At 45.2% G+C, this 25763-nt stretch overlaps 2 protein-coding genes across 2 annotated transcripts in view; both read left to right on the top strand.

Annotated features, from left to right (window-relative positions):
• Positions 1-25763, top strand: part of BBS9 (Bardet-Biedl syndrome 9) — a 783674-nt gene that overhangs the window by 626959 nt on the left and 130952 nt on the right. The window lies entirely within an intron of this gene.
• On the top strand, positions 1324-1960 carry LOC112620816. Its single transcript, XM_025379719.1, is given in 2 exon segments — positions 1324-1614; positions 1616-1960. Coding segments are annotated over 2 exon segments (636 nt in total).

The following is a 25763-nucleotide window of genomic DNA, read 5'->3' as shown; positions in this document are numbered from 1 at the left end:
CCCCGTCTCTACCGAAAATACAAAAATTAGCCGGGTGTGGTGATGCGCACCCAGAATCCCAGCTAGGTCAGGAGGCTGAGGCATGAGAATTGCTTGAACCTGGGAGGCGGAGGTTGCAGTGAGACCAGATGGCACCACTGCACCTCCAGCCTGGGTGACACAGTGACACCCTATCTCAAAAAGAAAAAGAATACATAATCCACTTTTCGTTAGCTGGTATTTGGCCTCACCAAGGTGAAGCAGGAAAAGGAAATTCTATCTGTATCAGCCAGATTCTCTCAGACTCAGGTATTCACTGCACTGCACGAGGGACCCTGGTGTCCAGACTGTTGAGCATGCCAGACTAGTGAATGCCCTTCTGAAAGGGCCACCATGCAGCAGGGCTTCCCATCGGAGAGCTGTGGTCCCAGCCAAGGCAGCTCTCAGGGCTTGCTCCACCACTCTAGGGAGGCGGCCCAGATCTGTCTCTCCCAAACAATGCCTGGGTTTGACACTTCCTGAGAAAGCAGAGATTGTTCTCTTTGTATGCCAGGGCTCTGGAATGCAGCTCTTCCTGTAAGGAAGACAATGGTCTTTATGGGAAGGCTAGGACTTGCAGGAGGTAAGATTTGAACAGCAGAGCTGGGAGCTAGCTTTGCTGCCGAGGGAAATGGTGGGCACAGAACCCCCACGGTGGGCGAGTTGGGGTGTGGGTGTGCCTGTGGGCTGGCAGGTGACTCTGCCTGGAGCATTGCAGGGGTGAGGAGATCAAGGAGTTAAGAAAGGTAGTCTAGGGGGAGAGGCCCAGAGTTTTCAACACCAGCCTTAGGAATCTGGGACATATGTACTATCCTTTGCCATTCAAAATGTGTCCTGGGACCAACGGCATCCTTGGACTTGAAAGCTTGTTAGACACATAGAAGCCGGGGCTCACCCCAGGCCTGCTGAATCACAACCTGCATTTTAACAGGACCCCCAGGAAATTCTATCCTCCTTCAAGCACGGCTCTAGGCTAAGAGAAAGCGCGAACAATTTTTAGAGCTGGGGGTAAAGTGATGGGAGGAGTGTTTGGGAATGAGGCCACTGGGGTGGTTAGAGAACACTCACTTGAGAGTTCCGCAACAATGCAGGCATGAGCAGCGAGAGTGAAGGCCGAGGGCGGGGGCGGGGGCAAGGGAGACAGGTCTTTCCCCACAAGCCACAAGGCCGGAGGCACGCCTCCCGCCCTGCCTCCACCTCAGGTGGCAGGAATCTTGTTGGTGATCCGTCCAGACATTGTGTGTTCTGGAAGTGGACATCGCGGCATCTGTGTTTTTGAAGTCAGATTTCATTGCCGTGGTTTCTATGCCTGACCCCCCGAAGTTTTCGCTCGCGTTGCCACAGGGAGCCGGGAGAGCACAGAGCGCTGCTGCCGGTGCCCTGCGGCCACACAAACATGCTCCTGCTCCTGGCGGAGCCAGAGCTGCTGGGAAAGACACTTCGGAAGTTTCCTGTGGTTGCAACAAATTGTTCAAATCTGCACCGGAGCACCGCTGTGACCTGTCTTTCTCCATCTTAGGGCAACCAGCTCCTGAAACTGGAAACTCCCTAGCACCTCCTCACCCTACCCCGCAGCCTCTCCTTGTGGAAGGAGGTGGAGGGGATGTTGTCCGGAATGCCTGGCCTCTCTGTCCAAGCATGGCAGCCTTGCCCCATGGGTGGCGCAGACTCAGTTTCCTATGCATCTTGCCCCAGGGAGGAGGTGGGGGTTCCTTCCATAGAGATGGTGAAGAATAAGGGAGGTAGTGATCGTCTCTGGGATCCAGTTAAATCTGCATCTGCAGGCAGAAAGAGGCTGGGGGACATGGAGAGAGTGATCAACTGGAAGATTCTAGGGTCCTCAATTTTGAAAGGTGACATGATACCCTGGAACGGGCATGAACTTAGTTGTCAGTCCGTCCCTGCCTTTTCCAATCAAAGCTGAGTGGCCATGGCAAATTAATGATCATCTCTGAGTTTCAGTCTCCTGTCTAAAATGAGGTGATAATAGCTTCTCGAAGGTTATGAGGCCCTGAACATGCTGCCTGGCACATAGATGGCTAATCAATATTTTCCTAACCTTCCCTTCTCTGAAGTTGCTACCTCTCTCCTCCTGGGGTCTTGCAAAGAAACTTCTGAATTAAATAGTTCCTGCCTGGTAGTTTGTATCAACTGAAGGAAGACAAGTCTGGACTATGACATTTTGAAATTGAAGGCTACATTTAAAAATAAATGTAACCATTGGCTTTCTGGAAGGACGAAATGAAACCAGACCGCTTTCTGGAAGGGAGTCTTTTGGGGCTTCGTTCAATGAACAGAGGGGAGTGTAATTAGTTATTTGATAGCAAATGGGTTCTCTCAAGACATAAATACAATTTAAAGCAGTTTGTTCTAGGGTCTACAGTTTTAACATGGCCCACTGCATTCATGTTTCTACCCTTAACTTGCCAAGTAAACCCATAGTTTGTTAGTTCAAACACTAATCTCTGATCAGTCTCATTTATTCTAAATTTGTTTTCACACAGTGGCTTCCACAACTCAAGGTATTTTCTATTCTTTGCTCTCTGGAGACTGAGAGGTTATCAGGTGTGGAAAGGCTTCCATGAGTTTTCCTCTAATATAGTCCTGGGGAATACAGAAGCCTCCCCGAATGAATGGTCGGACTCACCTTTTCCCAGGACCATAAAAGTATATATTTTTGTTTCCTATCCTAAACACAGTGTAACTCACTCCTCGTTTTTCCTGGGAGATTGTGGTAATACGGAGAGGCCTGGGGGGTCTCTGGGATAAAGCAACTTGTAAAACGACTATGAGGGGGTTCCAGATCTGACTTAATCAACATTTCTCAAGATCCGTAGACCAGTAAAACTGTTTGCTTTCTTACCACAGTTCCACCGGCTGATTTATTTCTCTTACTTGGCTGAAGCTGTCGCTGCTCAAAGCAGTTCATTTGTCAGGTTGAGAGAATTACAATGCACAGGACCTCTTGCTAGTGCTATCTCAGTTTATAAATTTCACGAATCACAATTTATTGCGGTGCACCCCACAGAGTCTCCTATTAATAAATTGTGGCTCATCAGCAAAAGCACATGTCTATGGCTCCCTTGGACATAGGCTTAGGGTCCTGGAGCGGCCGCACAGGCTGCATGTGGCCAACACACAAATGCAGCCGGGCCGGCTCCCGCAGCCTCTATCTGAGTCTCCCTTTACTTGCAATGACTCTCTGCATGGCCTGGTTTCTTGTTTTCACCTCTGCAGGGATGCCATGTAAAGGAGGCCAGACACTACCTGTGTATGTTTGTGTTGTGGTGGGGAGGGCCGGGCCATGGGAAGAACTTAATTCCTTCCAAAATCTACAGGTTTCTCCCTAATTGATTTCATCCACCTGTGGGTACAGAGTTTCATTACTAATGCAAACCTTTTGTTCACTGACTCTTTTCCATCCCAGCCACCAGCACCACCTCAGCTAGAGCTTTCTGGGCATCCTTGGGGTTTTTCACATGCTCTCAGAAGCGAGTCCAGTAGTGACTTGCCCAAGTAGTCAGGTCGGCTCCTCCAAGGCACCTTCCATTTCCTTCCTTCCACCTGCGCTGGCCTCTTCTGCTGGGTGTGCGCAGTTCCCACGGGACATTCTATATCTTCCACTCTCTCTGTCTGCTACTGACACCTAGGTCCCGACTAGGGGCTGCATTTTGCCCCCCCCAAATCCATATGTGAAATCCTAGCCCTCAGTACTTCAGAGTGTGACTGTATTTGCAGAGAGGGCCTTTAACATGTAATTATGGTAAAAGGAGTTTGTTAGGCTGGTCCTTAATCCCATGTAACTGATGTTCTTATAAGGGGAAGAAACGTGGGCACACACACACACAAAGGGAAAGACCATATGAAGACACAGGGAGAAGACGCTCACCTGCTAGCCAGGGACAGGGTCCTCAGAAGGAACCAGCCCTACCTTGGAAGAAGTAGACATGCTGATCTCAGACTTCCAGCCTTCAGAATGGTGAGAAAATATATTTCTGTTGTTGAAGTCACACAGTCTGATACTTTGTCATGGTCATCCCAGGAAACGAATACAATCTGCTACCAAGAAATGTCTGGCACCTTCATGACGACCAGCTGGGTACCGGTGGATGTCAAGTCAGGGATGACAGCTTGCAGCTTCTGCTGATGCTTGCCCTCAGAGAGGAGCCCCCAGACCCTGCTGTTTGTGCCAATGTCATTTCAGTGTTTGTGGAGTAGCCCAGGGGTCCCCAACCCCCAGGCCATGTATCGGTACCAGTCTATGGTCTGTGGCCTGTTAGGAGCAGCAGGAAGTGAGTGGCAGGTGAGCGAACCTTACTGCCTGAGCTCCGTCTCCTCCAGATCAGCTCACCCACCACATTAGATTCTCATAGGAGTGTGAATCCTTTTGTGAACTGCGCATGCGAGGGATCTAGGGTGCATGCTCCTTATGAGAGTATAATGTCTGATGATCTGAGGTGGAACAGTTTCATCCAGAAACCATTGCCCCCTGCGCCCCTAGTCTGGAAAAATTGTTGCTTTCCCTCCCTGCATCCGCTCTGTGCTCTAGTCACTCTGGAGTCATTATCCCAGAAGCGATCATGACTTTCAGCTCGAGCGAGAGGCTGGGGTCGTTCAGGGGACCCGGGAATCACAGTGATCCTATGTGGTGGCAACTGGAGCTGTGGAGGAGATGGACACTGACTGGAGATGCCACTCAAGGCTGAGAGAGGAGGGAGGAAGGTCCCTGGCTGCTCTCTTCCTCCCACCCTCAGGCTCTTGTCAGTGTCTCCTTGGCTGAGCCCCCTGGGATCTGGGGCAGCTGGGGAAACACAGCCTGCAGGGGTCAGCTCCTGCCATAGACAGTTGAGCAGGAAATGGATGAGGAGTGGCTCTCGGGGCAAACAGGCCCAGGACTAGGGTTCCTTTCATAGCTGTCTATTAGTTTCTTGTGACTGCTGCAGCAAATGACTAGACACTTGGATGGCTGAAATAGCAGACATTTATTCCTACAGTTCTGGAGGCCAGACATTCAAAATCAAGGCATTGGCAGGACCATGCTTCCTTTAGAGGCTCCAGGGGAGGTCCTTCTATGCCTCCTTCAGGCTCTGCTGACTCCAGGTGCACCTTGGCTGGGGCTGCATCACTCCAATCCCTGCCGCCTCCTGCACGTGGCCTTCTCCTTTCCTCTGTATGTCTCTCCTCTGTGTGGCATCTTTCTCTATGTGTCATTGGACTTAGGGCCCACCCAGATTGCAAAGATCCCTTATCCAGACAAGGCCACATTCACAGCTTTTAGGGCTTAGGATGTGGGCATATCTTTTGGGGACCACCATTTCACCCACTGCAACCTCCTTAATTTTGCTCAAGCTGTTCCTTCAACCTAGTGGCCCCTACCCTCCTCCTTCTAGAAAAATCCTTCAAGTCTCCTCTCAAGTGTCACCTTCAGCATGAAACCTTGCCTGCACTACATGATCAGACCCACTTACCATCTCTCCTGGGCCCCATAGTTCCTTGTTCTTGTACATGGCACTTATCGCCTTGATAGTCCACTGGCAGCTCCTCAAGGGCAGAGCAGGGCCTGTGGCCTCTGCTCCAAGGTCCAATGTCACATCTCAGTTCCTTTCTTCCATGAGGACCAAGACCCTGTTGTCTGGGCTCCAGTCTTCTCTTCTTGTTTTGGGTCAAAACAGCTTCCTTACACCCTCCTGAGCCTCACATGGCTCTGCCCTGTATCTGCTAGACACTCGCTAGGCACCTCAGAAGTCTGGGATTTGTCTCCAGTTTGCCTGAATCCCCCTCCTTCCCGGACCTACATCACACATGGCTGCCCAGAGCAGTCCTCATTAAGAAGTACAGCTGTTGACGAAGTCTTGTCAGAAACAAGCATGGTCAGGACCAGAAGTGGGGAAAGAAATATTCAATTTCAATTGTCACAGTACTTCTGGTAGAGGAATTTGATCTGGAATCGGGATAAAGAATGGGGCTATACCCTAAAAATTCATTTAAAGCTGGTAGGTGCTTTCCTTTAACGAGCAATTATTGTATTTTGTTCTACTAAGTATTTTACAAGCCTCCTAAAGTCCTGTAGAGATAAGCTTTGGTTACCTGGAACACTTGGGAAATGGGGAGCACTATTCTTTTAATTTTATGGTAACCAAAACCCCCTTTTGGGTTTTAATTCTTGATGCAGTTTTGCCTTAACTGCATATATCTTTTCTGTCTTAGGAAGCAGAGCAAATGGGATGCACGCTTTTTGCTCAAGCAGTAGAGGACTAGGGCTGTAGCTTTGGAACTTGAGCTGAGCAATCTTGGGTCATGACCTTAATAAAATATTAACCAGGTGCAGTGGCTCTTGCCTGTAATCCCAGCTCTTTGGGAGGCTGAGGCAGGATGATTGCTTGAGTCCAGGAGTTCAAGACCAGCCTGGGCAACATATATACATATACATCATATACATATACATATACATATACATATACATATACATATACATATACATATACAAAACTTAGCAAGGCATGGTGGCTGCAGTCCCAGCTACTTGGGAAGTTGAAGCAGGAGGATTGCTTCAGCCTGGGAGGTCGAGAATGCAGTGAGCCATAATCATGTCACCGCATTTCAGCATGGGCAGCAGAGAGAGACACTGTCAAAAACAAAATCCTTTTTTTTTTCTTTTTTTTTGAGGCGGAGTCTCATTCTTGTTGCCCAGACTGGAGTGCAATGGCACGATCTCGGCTCACTGCAACCTCTGCCTCCTGGGTTCAAGCAATTCTCCTGCCTCAGCCTCCCGAGTAGCTGGGACTATAGGCATGCACCACCTTGCCTGGCTAACTTTGCATTTTTAGTAGAGATGGGGTTTCTCCATGTTGGTCAGGCTGATCTTGAACTCCCAACCTCAGGTGATCTGCCCACCTCCGCCTCTCAGAGTGCTGGGATTACAGGCGTGAGCCACCACACCTGGCCAAAAAAAATCTTTTTTATCAACTTGTTTTTTGGGGCATTTTTTTTGTCTCCAAAAGTGGAGGACAGAAAATAGCCAATTAAACGAAGGTTTCTTTTGCTGATGTCTAATTAATTTTGGCTTTTTTAATGAAGTGCTAAGAATAATTTCTGAGCAGTAATCAATTACATCTCTATAGAGGACAGAGAGTATTATAAATATTGCCATAAGAAAAAAGTTTTGGCCACTTCTCTATGTTTCCTTCTATTTGGCTGCTGGTAGTGTTAGGGGTGTGTGTGTGTGTGTGTGTGTGTGTGTGTGTGTGACTATGTGCAGGTGCAACTGAGTTAACCTAAGGTGAATAAACCCTACAATAGAGTGAATGGGAAAAGCAGTGGATTAAATGTCAGAAAGCCAGGACTTTTTATCCTTCTCTTTATTACTTACCAGTGCTGTGACCTTTGGCAAGCACATTTAGCATGTCTATTTTCTCATCTAAAAATGGGAGTAGTTCTTATCTCAACCTGCCTTATGGGATTACCATGGGAATGCAATCATACAGTGTGAAAATGCTTCATAAAGAAAGCACTGTACAGACTTCCTATGGCATTACTATGACACCGAGTTCTGGGAAGAAAAGTGGAGGGTTTTCTAGAGGACCACTCTTGGTCATTTGTCTTATTGCCATTTTCCTTCTCAACACCAATCCTGCCTTTGTCTCACCTGGTTTGTGCGTTGGGCTAATCACCTGCAGGCTGCTGCGTCATGGCCTCATCTCCAGCTTTGCTCCTCCCCCTCCCTTGCCTCTTCTTTCTACAGCCAGCCCTGCGCTGCCAGCCGGCTCCACCCTGGTACACAGCCATTTGTTATGTTCCAGGAAGAAGCTAAACTCTGCTCCCTTTCACCCAACATAAAACCTTGATGTCTCCCTTCTGTCGAAAAAAACAGAGGATTAGACGCCAGAGAGACACTATATATAGTTTTTCTTTGACTGCTGGAAAAGATAAGCGTCTGACAAGAGACAGGAATTGTTTGCCTATAAATTGAGTGCCAGCAGGTTTATCGCTGACCGCTGTAGATTATGTTGAGCGGAGTAATCAGAAGGAAGAATGGGAGGCTACAATAACACTGCGATAGCAGCGATTTGGACTCCACAATCAAACCCTCCTTGACTTATGCACCCTGGGTGGAAAGTACTTATGTTACAAAACAACAGGAGGTCCTGGCCCCAAGTTACTTATGTGTCTCACGGGCAGTGAGGCGGTCCCTTGCCAGTTAGATTGGTAAGCTCCTTGGCTGGGTCCAATGTCACCTGAGAAGGCTGGATGGGATGGTGGGGATGGAAAGGGCTTCCTCCCACAGGGCATGGCACTGGCCCAGAGCCGGAATCCAGAGGGCTGCTGAGAAGGGCAGTAAATGCCTGGTGCAGAATAATATTTTGGCAGGGTGTTTCTTGAACCATGGGTGGCCGGTTGTTGTCTATGCTTCCCTCCTCCTGCAATCCTGGATGCTGCAGGTGATAAATAACTTCTTCAGTCCTAGTGGCGCCCAGTGTCTTCTTGGAAGACCCGGGTTGGCCCCCAGATGTGGTCACCATGAGGGCTACAAATCACATTAGTGGAGCCCAAAGGGCTCATGACAGCTTCCGTGGACCCTAAGGCCTTTCTGCTTGGTTGGTGCCACTAGTATGGTGCCGTGGCCTAGGAGGTCCCCTCCCAAACAGTCCTGTGGATGGCGGGGAGGCACTGGCATGGCCAGGGAGCTGCGATGGCCCTCTGAGTGTGGAGCTCAGTGACGTTAATGCTCTGCCAGCAAACGTGCATCAGCTCCAGGAGACTCCTGCTCCCCCAGCTTGGCAGTGGGTTTGCTTTCTTGATAAATCACCCTCATGAACAAATGGATTGGCTAGATAAGTGTCTCTTGATCATGTATGTTACTCCCATTATGCCTCATTTGTCACTCCAGTGGGCTCACAAAAGGGACAGACTCAGTCCCTAGTAAAATGGATGGTCTGCGTTCGCTGTGAGATTCTGCGGGGTGAACAGCCTTGGTACTGTAAGACAAGACATGGTGTCAGAAGGAGGAGCCCATGATAGATGCCTCGTCCAAAAGCCTAAGAGTTGAATTCAGTGCTCACAAACCTCCCAGGTACTCCTCACTATCTTTGAAATGAAGCCTCACCTCCCTCTCTGAAGAGGCATCAAGGCCTCAGCCTGTTTTTCCAGCCTCATCTCTTGCCATTCCCTGCCTAGGCATGCACTCCTCCAGCACTGCCCACATTCTCTCAATTCCTCAACAGTTCAGTGTCTGTGCTCCTGGACATCACTCTTGCTACTCTTGTTTGGCTCAAACATTTTTCTTTCTGGTGAGCTTCTACTCATCCTTCAAAGCCTAACTCAAGAGCACCCTTATTCTAACTTCGGGGTTCATCCATCTTCCTCACTGACACTCAGAACTACAGTGAAATATTTCCTTGTCTGTGCTCTTCAGGGCAGGTTGTTTATCTCTCTAGGGTAGGGTTTATCATCTGGCATACTAGGCGTTCATTCGAGGCCTGTTTTCCCCACTGAATACTGGACTCCTCCGGGGCTGAGATCTTGCTTGTTTAACTTTACATACTCAAAAACCAGCCATACTAGAACCTCAATTTCTTCTGAACTAAAGTAATGCACCTGTAACAAATGTGACAAAGCCAAGTGGCAATTGCCGCTTACTCACTGAACACCTGTGAGGGTAAAGTGAGATGATTCACAGAAAAGCATGATCCTTTTCCGCAGCACCTTATGGTACATTATGAATAAGAGTCAGATGGAGCGGCAGTAAGATGGGTGGAGATATGGTTTGGCTGTGTCCCCACCAAAATCTCATCTTGAATTGTTCCCATAAGCCCCACATGTTGTGGGAGAGACCAGTGGGAGGTAATTGAATCATGGGGTCAGTCCCCCTCATGCGGTTTTTGTGATAGTGAGTGAGTTCTCAAGAGATCCAATAGTTTTATAAGGGGCTTTTTCCTCTTTTGCTCGGCACTTCTGTCTTGCCTGATGCCACGTAAAACATGCCTTTCGCCTTCTGCTGTGAATATGAGGCCTCCCCAGCCAGGTGGAACTGTGAGTCCATTAAACCTCTTTTTCTTTGGAAATTACCCACTCTTGGGTATGTCTTTATCAGCAGCGTGAAAACGGACTAATACAGGTGGAGACGTGGATTGAGAGCAAGGGAGAGAAGGCTGAAGATGCATCTTGTGGGAATCATCCTGTGCTTTTATTTTGATTATTTTATCTTTCATCAGAACTTTTTAACTTTTATTTTCACTACCAATAGTGTAATTGCTTGGCTGCATGTCATTGCTGAGGGGAGCAACATTGAATTGACAATCAAGACACCCAGATTCAAATCTTAGCTCTGCCATAAATCATAAATCATCTTTGTTAGGGTTTCCTTACTTGTGAAGTGGGTGACTTGGCCCAGTACCCTCCTGCTGACTAAACAGTTTTGCAGATAATGAGACAATCAACTGAAGAGTACCAGATAGATCCCACAGCTTGCCAGGCATTTTGCTGGGATCTTTACATAAGTTATTTCTGAAGCTCACTCTTGGCGATGTGGTAACTCCATCATTATCCTCATTTTGCTGGAGAGGGTTCCAAGGTTCAGAGGGTCTCCAATGGTGAGGCATTGCCTAAGTAGCAGAAACTGTGCAACTATCTTCCAAAGGGGCGGTATCAGTTTGCATTCCCACCAGCAGTGAAGCAGCATTCCTGTTGGCCCACATCTTTGCCAGCATTGGTGTCAGTGTTTTGGATTTCAGCCATTCTCATAAGTGTGAAGCGGCATCTCATTGTGCATCAGGGTGTGTAGCAGGGTGTGATTTAGGCTGAGCTCTAAGTCCAGAGTCAGGCAGCTATTCTCTGCCTATTGTACATTACTTGTATTTTTGACATAAGGATGCACAATTTTCTGCTCCTTTTAGGCGTCATGAAAGGGCCCATGATCTCTGCAAAAACTCAAAATACCTAAATGCCATGTTTTGTTCATCTAATTTCATCAACAGAACTTTCCTCTAAATGGCCTAGGAAGTCTGTATCTAGTTTATGCTCCCCACTACTGCCAATGTGATCTTTTTCAAATAGAATCTGATCATGAGTATCCCCTCTTCAGAGCCTTCAGACCCTCCATCAAAACTCCAATCAAAACTAAGATTTTAAATGAGAATGTCAAGGCCCCTTATGATTCAGCTCTCACATACATCTACTGCTTCTTTCACTTTTCTCTCCCCAACACCACCTCAAACCCCACCCTGCTGGTGCCACCAATGAACAAGCTGGAAGTAGCAGTGCTTCCTCTAAACCTAATATCCATACAGTGTGTGGGCTCAGTTAATTAGGCATGGATTCTCCTTATCCAAAGGATTTCCCCACAGACTTTCCTTCTCAGCCTGGCAAGTTGTTTTATTCTTGTACACCTTGTTAATACATTATTGCTTCTTCAAAGATTTATCCAACTCTGAAAGAAATTTTCAACTATCCTCTCTTTGTGGTAGGCATGGCTAGTTGCTCAATCCACATTTCCCCCATCTCTTCTTTCTCATTTTCTGCATTAGTCATGAGTTGATCTTAACAAATTAGCCCCAAACTTCATTGAAGCAGCAGTAATCACTTATGGTCTCATGCCATTTCTGAGAGTTATGAATTGCTATGGTGTGAACATTTGTGTCTCCTCAAAATTCTTAAGTTGAAGTTCTAACCCCCAATGTGATGGTATTAGGAGGAGGTGGGGCCTTTTGGAGGTGATTAGATCATGAGGGCAGAGCCATCATGAATGGGATTAGTGCCCTTATGAAAGAGACCCTCTAGCCCCTTGTGTCATGTGAAAATGCAGCAAAAAAGATGGCCGTCTGTGAACCAGGAAGAAGGCCCTTACTAGACACTGAATCTGCTGGCACTTTGATCTTGGACTCCCAGCTTCTAGAACCATGATAAATAAATTTCTGCTGTTTATAAGCTACCTGGTCTATGGTATTTTCATAATAGCAGCCCAAACAGACTAACACAGAAATCCAAGAGGGGTTAGTTGCGTGATTGTAGCTGAGGGTCTCATGACATTGCGTTGGGTTACAACTGGGGCTGCAGTTATCTGAAGGCTTGATGGGGCTGGAGGAACTGCTTCTAAAGTGGCTTGAGCACGCAGCTGATATGTTAGTGCTGGTGGCTGACAGGATGCCTCAGTTCCTCACCACATGGACCTCTCTATACAGCTGATGGAGTGTCTTCACCACATGGTGGCTGGCTTGTCCCAGATCTTCCTTTTTCACTGATCTCTAATTTTGTTCAGTGCAGCAATGTGCCCACTTTATAAAATTGAATTCCTAGCTCACTTGTGCCTGATGGCCCCATGACATCATTCTAGCCGATGAGGTGTATGTGGATGTCTATTGGGTGGAGCTTCCTGAACAGCTCTTAATTTCCTGGTTAAAAGAGACAGTCTCACTTGGTACATGCCTTTTGACCTTCACTGTTAGCTGTTTTTCATGTCCAAAACCCACATTCGATGTCTGGATGTGCAAGCAGTCATCTTATAGGCATAAAGATGAAAGTCACAAATGAGGGATGGTGGGAGGGGAATGATAAAGGGAGTTTGAGACCTGATGGCTTAATGGAGCTTCTGGTGCCACCTCCCTGGACTGACTACACAGCTCTGCACTTTCTGTTATTTGCGAAAAATGACTCCTACTTGGTTATGTCACTGTTTCTTGTTACGTGCACCTGGACACAATCCTAGCCCCAATACATTCATTTGTCATCTCCTGACTCCTATAATTACACAGTACATCACACTGAATTTTCATTCCTTATTTACGTGGGTTTCTTCTCACCTTTTCAGTGAAGTACTTGAGGGCAAACATTGGGTCAGACAGCCTTGTACAGTACATTTTTATTAAATTGATGAGTTTATATTTAAAATAGACCGTTAATAAATTCTTTGAACGTTTCCCTCAGAGAATAAGCTCAATCATTCTATTGGTGATCAGCAAATCTGGTCTCATCCTGAGTTTCTTTCCCACCAGTGCCAAGACCTGGGTCAGAGAAGAGAGACATCAAAGGCAGCCGAGGGGGTGGGGAGGGAAAGACCTGTTTGATGTGAAAATAGAAGGAGGGGTCTTTCCTGGGTTGACTACAAAGAAGCACTTCTTCTGTGAAAGTGGCTGCTGGCTCACCAGGTCATTATTTTTGCCATTCACCTTGCATGGGTCAGAGGACTTGAAGATAGATTCCCGCAGCCAGAGAGTCTACAATCATTGCAAACATGACTCCAACCTGTCACTGCCCCCTGCCCCCTTTTAAAGCCTCTGCCTCAAAGGATAAGAAGGGAAGAGCCAAAGTTGATTCCAGGGTGATGAGGTGACTAGGAGGATGGCTTGTCATTAAGAGAAATAGGTGGTCAGGAGTAGGGGGCGGAGACACACAATACAGTGGGGTTTCTTCCACATCCCAGTGGTGCTGGGCAGCAGGCCAGCAGGGAGGTCGCTCAGAGAGTTGTCAAGATGGAAGTGATCCCTGGAAATGTGGGGAGGAAGGAATCCCCCAAGGGGCATTTTCTGCCCCAGTAAAGCAAGGAGAGAAAGAGGAGAGGGCCAGAACTCTGGGAAATCTCTAAACGTGGGCGAATCAAGAGAAACAAGTGGGATTTTTAGGGCAGTGGAACTATACGATTCTGTAGTGGTGGATACCTGTCATTATACGTTTATCAAAACCAATAGAATGGACAAGACAAAGAATGCACCATAATGTAAACTGTGGGCTTTAATAATTATCAGTATTAGCTCATCTATTATAACAAACATACCATGCTAATACAAGATATTAATAATGGGGAGGTTGGCGGGGATAGGGGGGAGTTATGTGGAAACTCTCTGTACTTTCTGCTCAATTTTTCTGTAAACCTAAAATTGCTCTAAAAAATGAAGTCTATTAATTTAACAAAACCCACAAAAAATAGAGGAAGAAAAACAGGAAGGAGAACAAAAGGAGTTCAGTCTTGGATGCCAAAGGAGAAGAAGAGGAGGAGAAAGGCGAAGGAACGCTGTAGATGAATGAGGCTGACATCAAATCAGGAATCAGAATAGCCTCTATCAAGCCACTTACTATGTGTGACCTTGGTGAATCCACTTATTACATCTATTATGTCTGGGATTCATTATTACTGTCCTCATCAGTGTAATAACTATGTAAGATACTAGAGAGTTTTCCCCAAACTTGATAAACATATCAAAACCGGTTGGTGATTTTGAAGATACTGTAATGTGACCTTCAAAATAATATTGAATCACACAGTAAGAAAGTAATCTGCTTTTCAGTTCAATTTCACTCTGAATTTGGTGAAATAGAAAGTTTCAATTTATGTTAGTATGACTGTAATGCCTCTGTAATACTTAACTGCTGAGCCCAATTATTATTGTGATAAAATATATATAATATAAAATACATACAATATGAAAATCACCACTTTAACCATTTTTAAGTGTACAGTTCGGTAGCATGAAGTACATTCACATTGTTGTACAATTATTACCACTATCTCCAGAACTTTTTTTTATTTTTTTAATTTTTGAGACAGGGTCTCACTCTCCTACCCAGGCTGGAGTGCAGTAGTGTGATCATAGCTCACTGCAACTTTGAACTCCTGGAAATCCTTCCATCTCAGCCTCTCAAAGTGCTGGGATTACAGGCATAAGCCACTGTGCCTGGCCTATCTCCAGAACTTTTAAATGAACCCAAACTGAAACTCTATATCCATTAAATAATCATTCTCCATCCCCCCTTCCCCAGCCCCAGACAACCACCATTAATACTTTCTGTCTCCATTACTTTGACTACGCCAGGTATCACATATAAGTAGAATTGTATAATACTTGTCCTTTTATATCCGGCTTCTTTCACTTCACATAATATCTTCAAGTTAATCTGTGTTGCAGCATGTGTCAGAATTTCCTATCATTTTAAGGCTGAATAATATATCATTGTATGGATTGACCACATTTTGCTTATTCATTCAACTATCCAGGACACTTGGGTTATTTCCGCCTTTGGATTTTGTGAATAATGCTGCTATGAACATGGGCATACAAATGTCTCTTCAAGGCCCTGCTTTTGATTTCTTTGTGTACACGCCCAGAAATGAAATTGGTGGATCAAATGGTAATTCTACGCTTACCTTTTTGAGGACCCTCCATACTGTTTTTCACAATGGCTGCAGCATCCTCATTTTAAGACATAATATGAATGGACTGTGGGCTCTAAGCCTTGTCAGGAAATCATTTCTGGCTAGACTTACAAAGGAAATGCTGGAAATGTGGTCACTCGAGTGTGGCCCCCACTGAGTCCTCCCAGTGCCCCATTTCTTGTCTCTCCTATGGGCCATTAAAGAATTCTGTGGGCACCCGGGTGTGATGCTCTGCTGAGACCCTTTTGTGGGGGACTGGGGTGGAGCTTCCTCCTCGTGGGTTGGACAGTGGTTGGAAAGCAGTGTCTGGGACTAGGTCCTGGGAAAATTCTGGCATTTGGAGACAGGAGAAGGGTTGATATTGAGCCTTGTGAGTGAGACAGGCCTCTGTGGACCTGAAAGGGCCAGGAGGAAGCCCAGTAGGTGGGGCGAGCCTTCCTCCTCTGGGTGGGAGCAGTGGGGGAAACCGGAGAGCTGACTTTCTCCAGGGGCTCAGAAGTTCACCGTCAGCCACAGGCCAGAGTCTCTGACTTTAAAATTGAACAACATTGTTTTGTTTTCACTGAATTTCTTTATACTAATGCCTCTTATTTAAGACCAATGATATTAATAAGAACAATATACATTTTTCTTTCAAAATACATTTGTTAAAATAGGTGAGTCTATTTAAGAAAAATGCTTAGTAAATAACAGAGGGGCAAAAGGACATGGCAAACATTTGGAAGAAGGTACGATCATCTAGCCTGAAGTTTGGGACTGAGGTATTACATACTTTTTTCAGAGTCATGAAGTTCAAATGACAAAATGTGTGTGAAAGTGTTTCATGAGCTATAAAGCACCCTTTGGGTGTAGCACAGCATCATTTTCATGACAGAGCTGCAGGTGGTCCTGTAGAGTGGTGCGGGGAGGCAGTGAGGACTGAAGAGTAAGGGGGAGGTGGAGAATAAGGAGGACCAGGATAGGCAGGAGTTTTAACGGGTTTGGTGATGAAGGGAAGACAGACCTGAATTTTTTTTTTTTTTTTTTTTTTTAAAGAATGGGGACATTGAGTGTGATCTCTCACATGGAGGGGAAGCAGCAGAATCTCATCTAACAGCACACATGGGCAGCAGCGATGGTCTGGTGGGGCAGTAGAGATGGGATTATGGGCAAGACTGGGAAGGGTGTGCTTCTTTCTCAGAGGCCAGAGTTCGCTGGTTTGGCAGCGGTAGAGAGGAGAGAGGCTGGCCTGCCAATGGGCGTCCTCGGCATCCTCAGGGAAGCAGGAAGTGAGTGGGTATGGGCAGGTCTGCAGTTCACTCTGGATAGAAGGAAGGCTGCCGGCAGTAGGAACCTAGGGCAGCATTCTTCACACTCTATGTGCAGAGTGTCTCCTGAGCAGAGGTTTCAGAATGCAGATTCTTGGGCTCTCCCCTCTGCCTCTACTGGCAGAATGTCTAATGGCAGGCCTGGGAACTGTGTCTGTAACATACACTCCCAGAGGATGATGCTGGAGAACAATCAGGAGATCCAGGGAAGACACCAAGGGGAGCAAAAGAGACTGTCAGCACTTTGGTTGGAGCTAGAGTTCATCAAGGCGTTATTCCATGTATTTCACCTGGTTTTCACTCATTTGACGGGGATCTATCGTGCTTTGGTGTGTCCGGTACTGTGGGAAACGCAAATAAAGGAGGTAGAGTGGAGGGGAGAGTGAGAGTGGTGAAGGCCCAGCAGCTGCTCCAGGCGCTGTTTCTCCTTGGCAGAGGCTGGACTCACGGCTGGTGCTGGTCCTGAGGGGTGGTTTGAATTTGAGGAGCATGAATGGCTGGCCTTTGGTATCTAGAGAGATGAAGGGTACAGTTTCAGCCTGGACATTCAGTTTTCCCTGCCAAATCTAGGTAGACAATGACTAGAGTTCTTAAGTACACAAGCCCAGGGTCCTGGGTGTTGGATGATTTCTATAATGCCAGCTGGTGTTTTTGCTCCGTTAGTGTGCCACAGATGGAGTCACTGGTGAGCACCACCGAGGGCAGGCCTTATTCTGCTTCCTTTCTTGGGACAACATTGACCCCTCTGGTTTAAGCTGACAAAGACTTCTCCTGGTGTTGGTACTAGCCATCTTCCAGATGAGATTAAAACCTAAAATGCACATTTAGTTTGTCTTAAAAGTATCTTACAAGCAACTTGTTTGCTGAGCTCTGTGCGCTGCAATCATGGCAGGAAATGGAATCTCAGGTTTCAGGCAGGGGCAAGTGATACTGTTTAGGGTTAGTGTTGAGGCTTGAAGACTGTAGGGTTACAACATTCAGTTGGATGTGATTCAGAGCAAGTTCGGACAGCCTTTCCCTCAGAAATTTACGCAAGGCTGCACTCTATTTGCCAGAAGGCTTGCAGGCGGTTGACTGCCAATGTGCTCATATGGAATTTAGGCAACAACACCTCTTGTCACCTCTACACTGTCACTAAGTACACCCTCCAATGCTTGTCATGCCAGCTTCGTTTCCTCTGTTCCACTGAGAACTCGGTTGTCCTTCCTCAATCTTTCCCTTCATGCCACTCATGGTATGATTCTTACCAACTTTCTCTTTAGCCATACCACATCATCTATTCAACTGCAGTCGCTGCTGGGCAATTGGAGACTGTCTTTTCTTTGCCTTCCTGACAAGAGGCCATGATGGTTCCACGTCAACGGCCCTGAGGTGGGAGGGGCCTGTTGCTTTCACCAGGGACCGTGGTACCACCACAGCCTTGGTGGGTTTGATGCAACACGATGAGGTGGATGATGGAACAGACGCCCCTAGATTGGGTCCTCTGCTGCGGGGGAGGAGTCATGAAAAGATCTGCTTTAGGAGAATCACTCTAGGCTGGGGCAGGGTCCCAGCAGAATGTGATTTCTGCTTCTAAAGGTACCCAGAGGTACAAATTTCACTCTGAAAGGAGCCAGTTCTTGCTCTGCTCCAATTTGCTCTTTAGTCTTTTGGGTTGAGACAAATCTGTTCAACAGAGCCCCCTTGTGGAGAGAGACAATGTACAACTGTCTATCAAAGGCCCTGAGAAGGCCTGTAGCAAAGAAGCCCATTGCCTTTCATTCTGTATTTCCCAATATTATTAAGCCGTGGAACCTCCTTTTCTAAATTTTGCTGTGTACTCCTGGGGGAACTAGTGTTCCACAAAGTACCTTGTGGGAAACACTGTTCTAAGAATTTAATAATTCCAAAACCTCCCTTGTGCTTTTTTTTTTTTTTTTTTTTTTTTTAATAAAACCCTACATCTGGGATATACACCCTGGTGATTGGTAATCATATTCTTAAAATGAAAAAGTTAGAATGGCCTGCTTTTCCTTTCTTTAGAAACAGAAGAAAATTGAGTACATAACTAGCATATGCTAACTGCTATAACAGACAACTCCCTGAATTTTGACGATCTTAAACTACATAGATTTATCTCTCTACCATGTCACAGCTCAGGGCAGTTAGTGGGGAGCCCTCCCCTGTACAGTCATTCAGGGTTTTGTTCTTCTCCCACTGTGCGGCTTTGCCATGTCCAGAATGGGACTTCGAGGTCACCTTGCTGTGGTCCAGCTGGCAGATGGGGGAAGAGAGAGAGTAAAGAAGACACACACGCTGAACTCCCTGGGCCCAGCAGTGACATAGCCAGCCCTACTCACATGCTATGGTGAGACCCTCTGTGGTGCCCCTCCTAGGTGCAGGCATGCCAGGAAAGGCAGCTTAGCCTTGTGTCCAGAAAGCTGAAACATGCATGGCAGACATCTGAGTCCTCTCCGCCACCATGAGATAAGACATTGAGTTGAGGTGTCTGAATCCTAGTCTGGGCGGGAAAACAGAGGGAAGGGACCTGAGAGGTGGTGAAGACGGAGAGAAAGGCAGGACTGGGAAGCTGGAGCAAAAGAAAAGGGACACCCAGGAGCCAGCCTAGGAGGGGCAGAGCCAAAGACTCCAGGGTATCCATGAATAGAAGGTGCCATCTTGAGGCTCTGAGAAGGGGTTGAATGCTTTTGAAGAAGTATGGGGGTTGGGCGTGGTGGCTCACACCTGTAATCCCAGCACTTTGGGAGGCCGAAGCAGGCAGATCATGAGGTCAGGAGTTTGAGACCAGCTGACGAACATAGTGAAACCCTGTCTCTACCAAAAATACCGAAAAAAAATTAAAAATTAGCTGGGTGTGGTGGCGGTCTTCTGTAATCCCAGCTACTCAGGAGGCTAAGGCAGGAGAATTGCTTGAACCTGGGAGGTGGAGGTTGCAGTGAGCTGAGATCATGACACTGAGCTCCAGCCCGGGCGACAAAGCAAGACACTGTCTCAAAAAAAAAAAAAAAAAAAAAAAAAAGCATGGAAAAAAAGAAGGAAAAGGACATGGGTGAACACAAATTCCAGAAGCATGTGAGGGTAGCAGCTGTCTGTAGGTAACTTCCATACTAGGGAATCATTCTCGTTTTCTTTATAGTATATCAAAATAATATACATTTACCTGAGGGGAAAAAAGCATTTGTTTTGAAGTAGTCATGAGTCAGGAAAGAATTTACTTTTATTAGCTTTACTTTAGTAAAGTATTTTTCTTCCACTGGTCCAGGGCTTCTCAACTTGTATGCCACCAATGGTCTTCCGACACCTTAGGGAATGGAATGGGGTGGGAATAGAACCTCTCAACCATCTCCTCTGGCTTTGGAATCGCCTCCATTTTCCTGAATGAGTCACACCAACGTGATCATTTTCTGTGTGTGCCATAATGCACAAAACTCCGGGAAGCTCCACATTAGCTCAGTATCAGTGTCTGCCAACGTGTGGGGTGGTACCCACCATCATAATCCGCAATCAACCCATCAATTACCATAGTTTTTCTCTTTATACCCTGTGTTGCATAAATGCTCAAGAAGCAAGATGCAATCAAGTTAGAAATAGTTGCAGAAAATATGACAAAGGAAAAATAATGATTGGAAAGACCATCCGGTTGGTGCCCAAGAAGGCGTGTGGAATAGACTTGAGTGAATTGCACATTCCACAGCATCAATGAGATAAAAATAAACTGGATATTCAGAAGCAGTCTATTCCTGTCACTAAAAGAGGTCCTAGAAAAAGACATCTTTCATGACGATCCAAACCCTCCTTATAGTGAATACAGACACACACTTTGTGGGACTCTTTTTCAGAGTGTTCTTTAGTGTACGCTCAGGGCAAAACTCCAAAGTTCAGGCTGGGAAAAGTAGTTTGGGAAGGGGTGAAGGTGGGGCCAGGAATGCATCTGTGTGAGATGATGTTCAACATCCCAGGGAATCCATAAAATGTAAATAAAAATGCAATGCTACTTTCCAGCTATCAGATTGGCAAAGATTACAGAGACTAATTCCAAAGAGGAGTAATGCCTCATACCTGTAAGGGTGTGTAGAAACTGGCACTTCTGATATTACTAAATTGATACAACCTTCTTGCATAGCAGTTTGGCTGTGTAAAAACACACCAAGACAAGTATGGCCTTGAGGAAGACTCTTTCTAGAAAATTCACTGAAGAAAATAATCATGGATATGTCCAAAGATGTACTAACAAAGATGTTCATCATTGCATTGTTTCTAATGTCTAAAAATGAGAAAATAGGGGATTGAAGAAATTGTAGTTTACCTGTGAAGTAGGATAGACACTAAAAATCATGTTGAAGAAAACAATGTAAAAATAAACCATGTTGGATGAATTTTTACTGACATGGAAATGCATTTATAACTAAATAGATAAACAAGCATATTACTATGCAATATAATTTTATTTTTTAAAGAAAATGGACACAAGTGTACACACACACATCCTAGAATTATATACATTAAAATGTACATAGTGGTTTTCTTCATAAGGTGATATTTTGAGTAATATATGATACATAGTTTTTCATTTTCTCTGTTTCTTTTTCCTTGCGTTTATTTTCTAAATTTTTGGCACTAAGAAATAACAATCCAGTTTTATTTTTTCTTTATTATTATTTATCTTTAATTGACAAAAATTGTACACAGACAGTCCTCAGTTTACGATGGTTCAACTTACAATTTTTGACTTTATGATGGTGGGAACACAAGGTGAGGTCAGTAAAAACAGTGTTTTGAGTACCGTTCTGTTTTTCACCTTCAGTACAGTATTTAATAAATTACTTGAGATGTTCAACACTTTCTTATAAAAAGGTCTTTGTGTGAGATGATTTTGCCCAACTGTAGGCTAATGTAAGTGCTCTGAGCATGTTTAAGGCAGGCTGGGCTAAGCTATAGTAAAACTCCATTTTTAAAGTGAGAGTTAGGGGCTAATCATTTTTATACCATTCAGAGTCTCTTCAAAATGATGACAGAGAGCAGAGGAGCAAATTCTCTATACTATGCCATCCTCCCTGGGTAAGGGACATGAACCACGCTCTCCCCAGAAACATGTCTCACATTGATGCAATGCCATTGCCTCTCTAATAGTTTCGGGTGGAATTTTCCATTTCGGTTATTATACCTAATAGAAATCACAATGGTAAGAAAATGATTCGCCTCCCATAGAAATCACTTTCAAGCAACTAACCCATCCACCATCCTCTCTGTTCTGGGACTGTGTCATCTTTTCCTCTTCCATCCAACTTTAGCAGCTTCCTCCCATGGTCACATCCTGATCCTTGTCAGTTCCAGGAACTTCTCCACAGAAAACAAACATCCCGCTCTTGAACCTGGCCTCTTGTCCTCTCCAGCCATCTATTCAACACCCCTTCCATCTTCAATTGCTCTGAAAATTAACTGGGACCTTTGACCACCTCCCCATATATACATTTTCTCATTATCCATCACCTGCTCCTGTCTTTATTTTCCTTATTGTTCAGTTCAGATTTCATAAAACTAATCTTTTACATATTCAATTCTTATGCATTTCTGTCTTTCCAAAATGGAATTAACAAGAGTCCAACCCTGGATCAATCCATCCTCTACCTTCTCCTGGCGTCTGAAAATCGCCAGAGGAAATCTACACAACTGTGTCAACTTTTAACATCATAAATTCTGGGATAACAATGCTAACTGGGATCCCGATGGAGTACAGCAAACTTATTTCATTTTTCCAGAGAGCTCACTCTTCCCTCCCTCACCAGGGTGCCTCCATTCCCCCTGCATTCTCTCTAAAAGTTGGTTCCACTGGAACCCTCCCTCAGTTTTAGCCTCATAGTGGAGCTGCCAGATGGAGCTTGCTGCCGAACCCAGGCTCCCACTTGCCCCTACACTCATCCTTCACTTCTTGCTCCTAATCACACTGGAGGAACTGTGCTCAGATCCCTCTCTGTTGCCTTTTTGGGACCTCCTTCAGGTTGGAAGGCCCTCTCCTTCATCTTAGCTTCTCCCCTTTGTGACATCCTTTTCAGGATTCAAACACACCCTCAAGTCTTAAAAGATACAAGAACAACAGATCAGCAAACAAACCCAGCATCAAAGTCTATTCGAGAGCCCAGTGTCTCAGGTCCTTATTCTGGAACTGGCTGAGCTCCAAGACAGGAATCCAACTGATGAAAGCCTCACTCTGATCCAGAGCAGCTGAAGGAACGCGTCCCATGGCTTCACTGCACCAGGCAGCCACTGCAGCTGCGTTGCCTGGTGGAACAGCTCACCCCAGCTTTGACAAACTAGACTCATCCTACCAAAGGTGGAACAGGACTGTTCGCTTGCGAGGGTGGGGCTTATTCGTGAGTCGAGCACCTAAGGAAAGTTTCCAGGATAATTCTGGAGAGGAGTATTGGAAATGGTGAGGGCAGTCTGAAGGTTTCTTAGAAAAGGACCAGAAGCATCTACCTGGGTAGGAGACACACTTGGGTTTTACAGTAGTGGGACAACAGCCATCTTTGGGAAGGGGACACCCCCTCAGCAGGATGCTGCAAAGGGAGAGTTCCGAAGGCAGAATCTATTAAAAGATTCTGCTCATATAAGTTTAGTGAGTGCTTCTCAAAGCGTAGCCCACAGGCCACCTACATCAGAATCTCCTGGGGACATTTGGCAAAAAAAAATTTTGGATTCCTGGACCTCATTCTATTGAATCACAATCTTCGGGGAGTGTCTGCAAAATCTGCATTAAAAATTCCAACTTTTGTTTTTGACTCCAGGGATGCATGTGCAGGTCTGTTACATGGGTAACAAACAAATTGCATGATGCTGAGGTTTGGGGTACGAATGATTCCATCGCTCAAGGAGTGAGTATTGTACCTAATAGAAAGTTTTCCAGCCCACGCTCCTCTTTCTCCCTTCCCCTTCTACTAGTCTCCACTTTCTATTGTTCCCATCTTTATGTTCATGTGTCCTCAATGCTTAGCTCCCACTTATAAATGAAAACATGCAATATTTGGTTTTCTGTTCCTATATTAATTTGCTTGGGATAATAACCTCCAGCTGCATTCACATTGCTGCAAAGGACATGATTTCATTCTTTTTTATGGCTGTGTAGTATTCCATGGTGTATATGTACTATATTTCCTTTATCTAATCCATCTTTGATGGGCACCTAGATGGATTCCATGACTTTGCTATTGTGAATAGTGCTATGATGAACATATGAGTGTGTGTGTCTTTTTGGTAGAAAAATTTATTTTCTTTTGGGTATACACCTAGTAATGGGATTGATGGGTCAAATGTTAGTTCTGTTTTAAACTCTTTGAGAAAACTACAAACTACTTTCCACAGTAGCTGGCCTAATTTACATTCCTGCCAGCAGTGTTTAAGTATTCCCTTTTCTTTGCAACCTCCCCAGCCTCTGTTATTTTTTGACTTTTTGATAATAGCCATGCTGACTGGGGTGAGACAGAATCTCATTGTGGTTTTGATTTGCATTTCTGTTGTGACTAGTGATGATGAATATTTTAAAAAATATATTAGTTGGCCACTTGTATGTCTTCTTTTGAGAAGTAACTGTTCATGTCCTTTGCCCATCTTTTTTTTTTTCTTTTTTTTTTTCTGAGATGGAGTCTTGCTCTGTAGCCCAGGCTGGAGTGCAGAGGGGTGATCTCAGCTCACTGCAACCTCTGCCTCCCGGGTTCAAGCGATTCTATTGCTCTACCTCTCATGTAGCTGGGATTACAGCTGTGCACAACCATGCCTGGCTAATTTTTGTATTTTTAGTAGAGATGGTGTTTCACCACGTTGACCAGGCTGGTCTCGAACTCCTGACTTCAAGTGATCTGCCTGCCTTGGCCTCCCAAAATGCTGGGATTACAGGTATGAGCTACTGCGCCCAGCCTTGCCCATCTTTTAATGAGGTCATTTGTTTTTTGCTTGCTGATTGAAGTTCCTTACACATTCTGGATAGTAGTCCTTTATTGGATGCATAGTCTGCAAATATTTTCTCTCATTGTGCTGGTTGTCTGTTTACTTTGTTGCTCTTTTCTTTTGTTGTGCAGAGCTCGTTAGTATAACTACGTCCCACTGTTTTTTTTTTTTTTTTTTTTTTTACAATTGCTTTTGGGGACTTAGCCATAAGTTATTTGCCAAGGCTGATGTTGAGTAGGTGAAATCTGCATTATTAACAGTTCCCTAAATTACTCTTATGTACAAAGCAGCCTAGACCTTGAGAGATGATTAAATGATCTATGGAAATTCTATTCTCCTCAGAATAATATTGTATTCTCTTTTGGAAGACAATAAAAAAGTGAAGAAGCTCAGCCTTACCTACTTCTTTCCCTGAGAACTACTAGGGGAGACCTGGGCATGTATCCTGGAAATGCTCGGGCCTCCGTTGCTCTTTGATATCTGATGTTCTGGAAGAAGACGTATACGTTCTGACAATGTTTAAAACCTCCTAGTACGGGCACAACAGTCCCTGGTAACACACACACACACACACACACACACTTACACACACACATGGATTCTAAACATGCAAAAAATTCCTGTAAGGCCTGATAGATAAGATGTCAGAAAGAAAAGCCATTGCAATACCTTTTGTGTACTATGTCACAGAACTACAGCCGGGGAAGGGGTTAACATGTTATTATCTGCAGGTAAGTTTCCCCTCTCTGTCTCTCATTCTGTTCTTTAAAGGGCTGGGCAAGTCATTGGTGGAGCTGATAAGGGTGGGATAGCAGGCAGTGGGAGGGTGTTCAGGTTGCATTTTAGGGGAAGCTGCAAGGACAATCAGGGGCAGAGCCGGGCTGGGGCAGGGAGTTCTGCAGAGTTACCCAAGGGGAAGAAGTCCTTTGATCCAGCTGCCTCTGCCTGTGGGGTAGCTTCTCACCATGTTCCCTTCTCTATCAGCATTTGTCTTCTCCAGACATTAAAAAAACAAGCCCAAATATGGTCAAATAGAAGAAAAGGAAGGCAAAGAAAAGGAAGAGGAGGAAAAGGAAAATGAAAGAGAAAAGAAAGAAGAAATTCTTTTAAAAGAAAAAGAAGCTAGGAAGTTACAAGGTGAATAAAACTAAAACACTGCCAGAAAGGCCAGAAAAAAAAAATGTAAGAAAAACAAAGTATTCGTTGAAAATCAAATTTAAAATGTTTGTAAGATAAGGTACATGAGATAAAATGAGTGATATTTAAAATAAAAGATAAGAGGCTTGAAGTTAATAAGATAAAAGGTTAAAAGCATAAGCATAGAGGAGGTAAAATATTAAGATAAAAGGCTCATA

The sequence above is a fragment of the Theropithecus gelada genome, chromosome 3 (assembly GCF_003255815.1).
Source record: "Theropithecus gelada isolate Dixy chromosome 3, Tgel_1.0, whole genome shotgun sequence".
Lineage (NCBI taxonomy): Eukaryota > Metazoa > Chordata > Mammalia > Primates > Cercopithecidae > Theropithecus > Theropithecus gelada.
The sequence above is the reverse complement of the archived record's forward strand: the minus strand, read 5'-3'. Positions and strand labels throughout refer to the sequence as shown.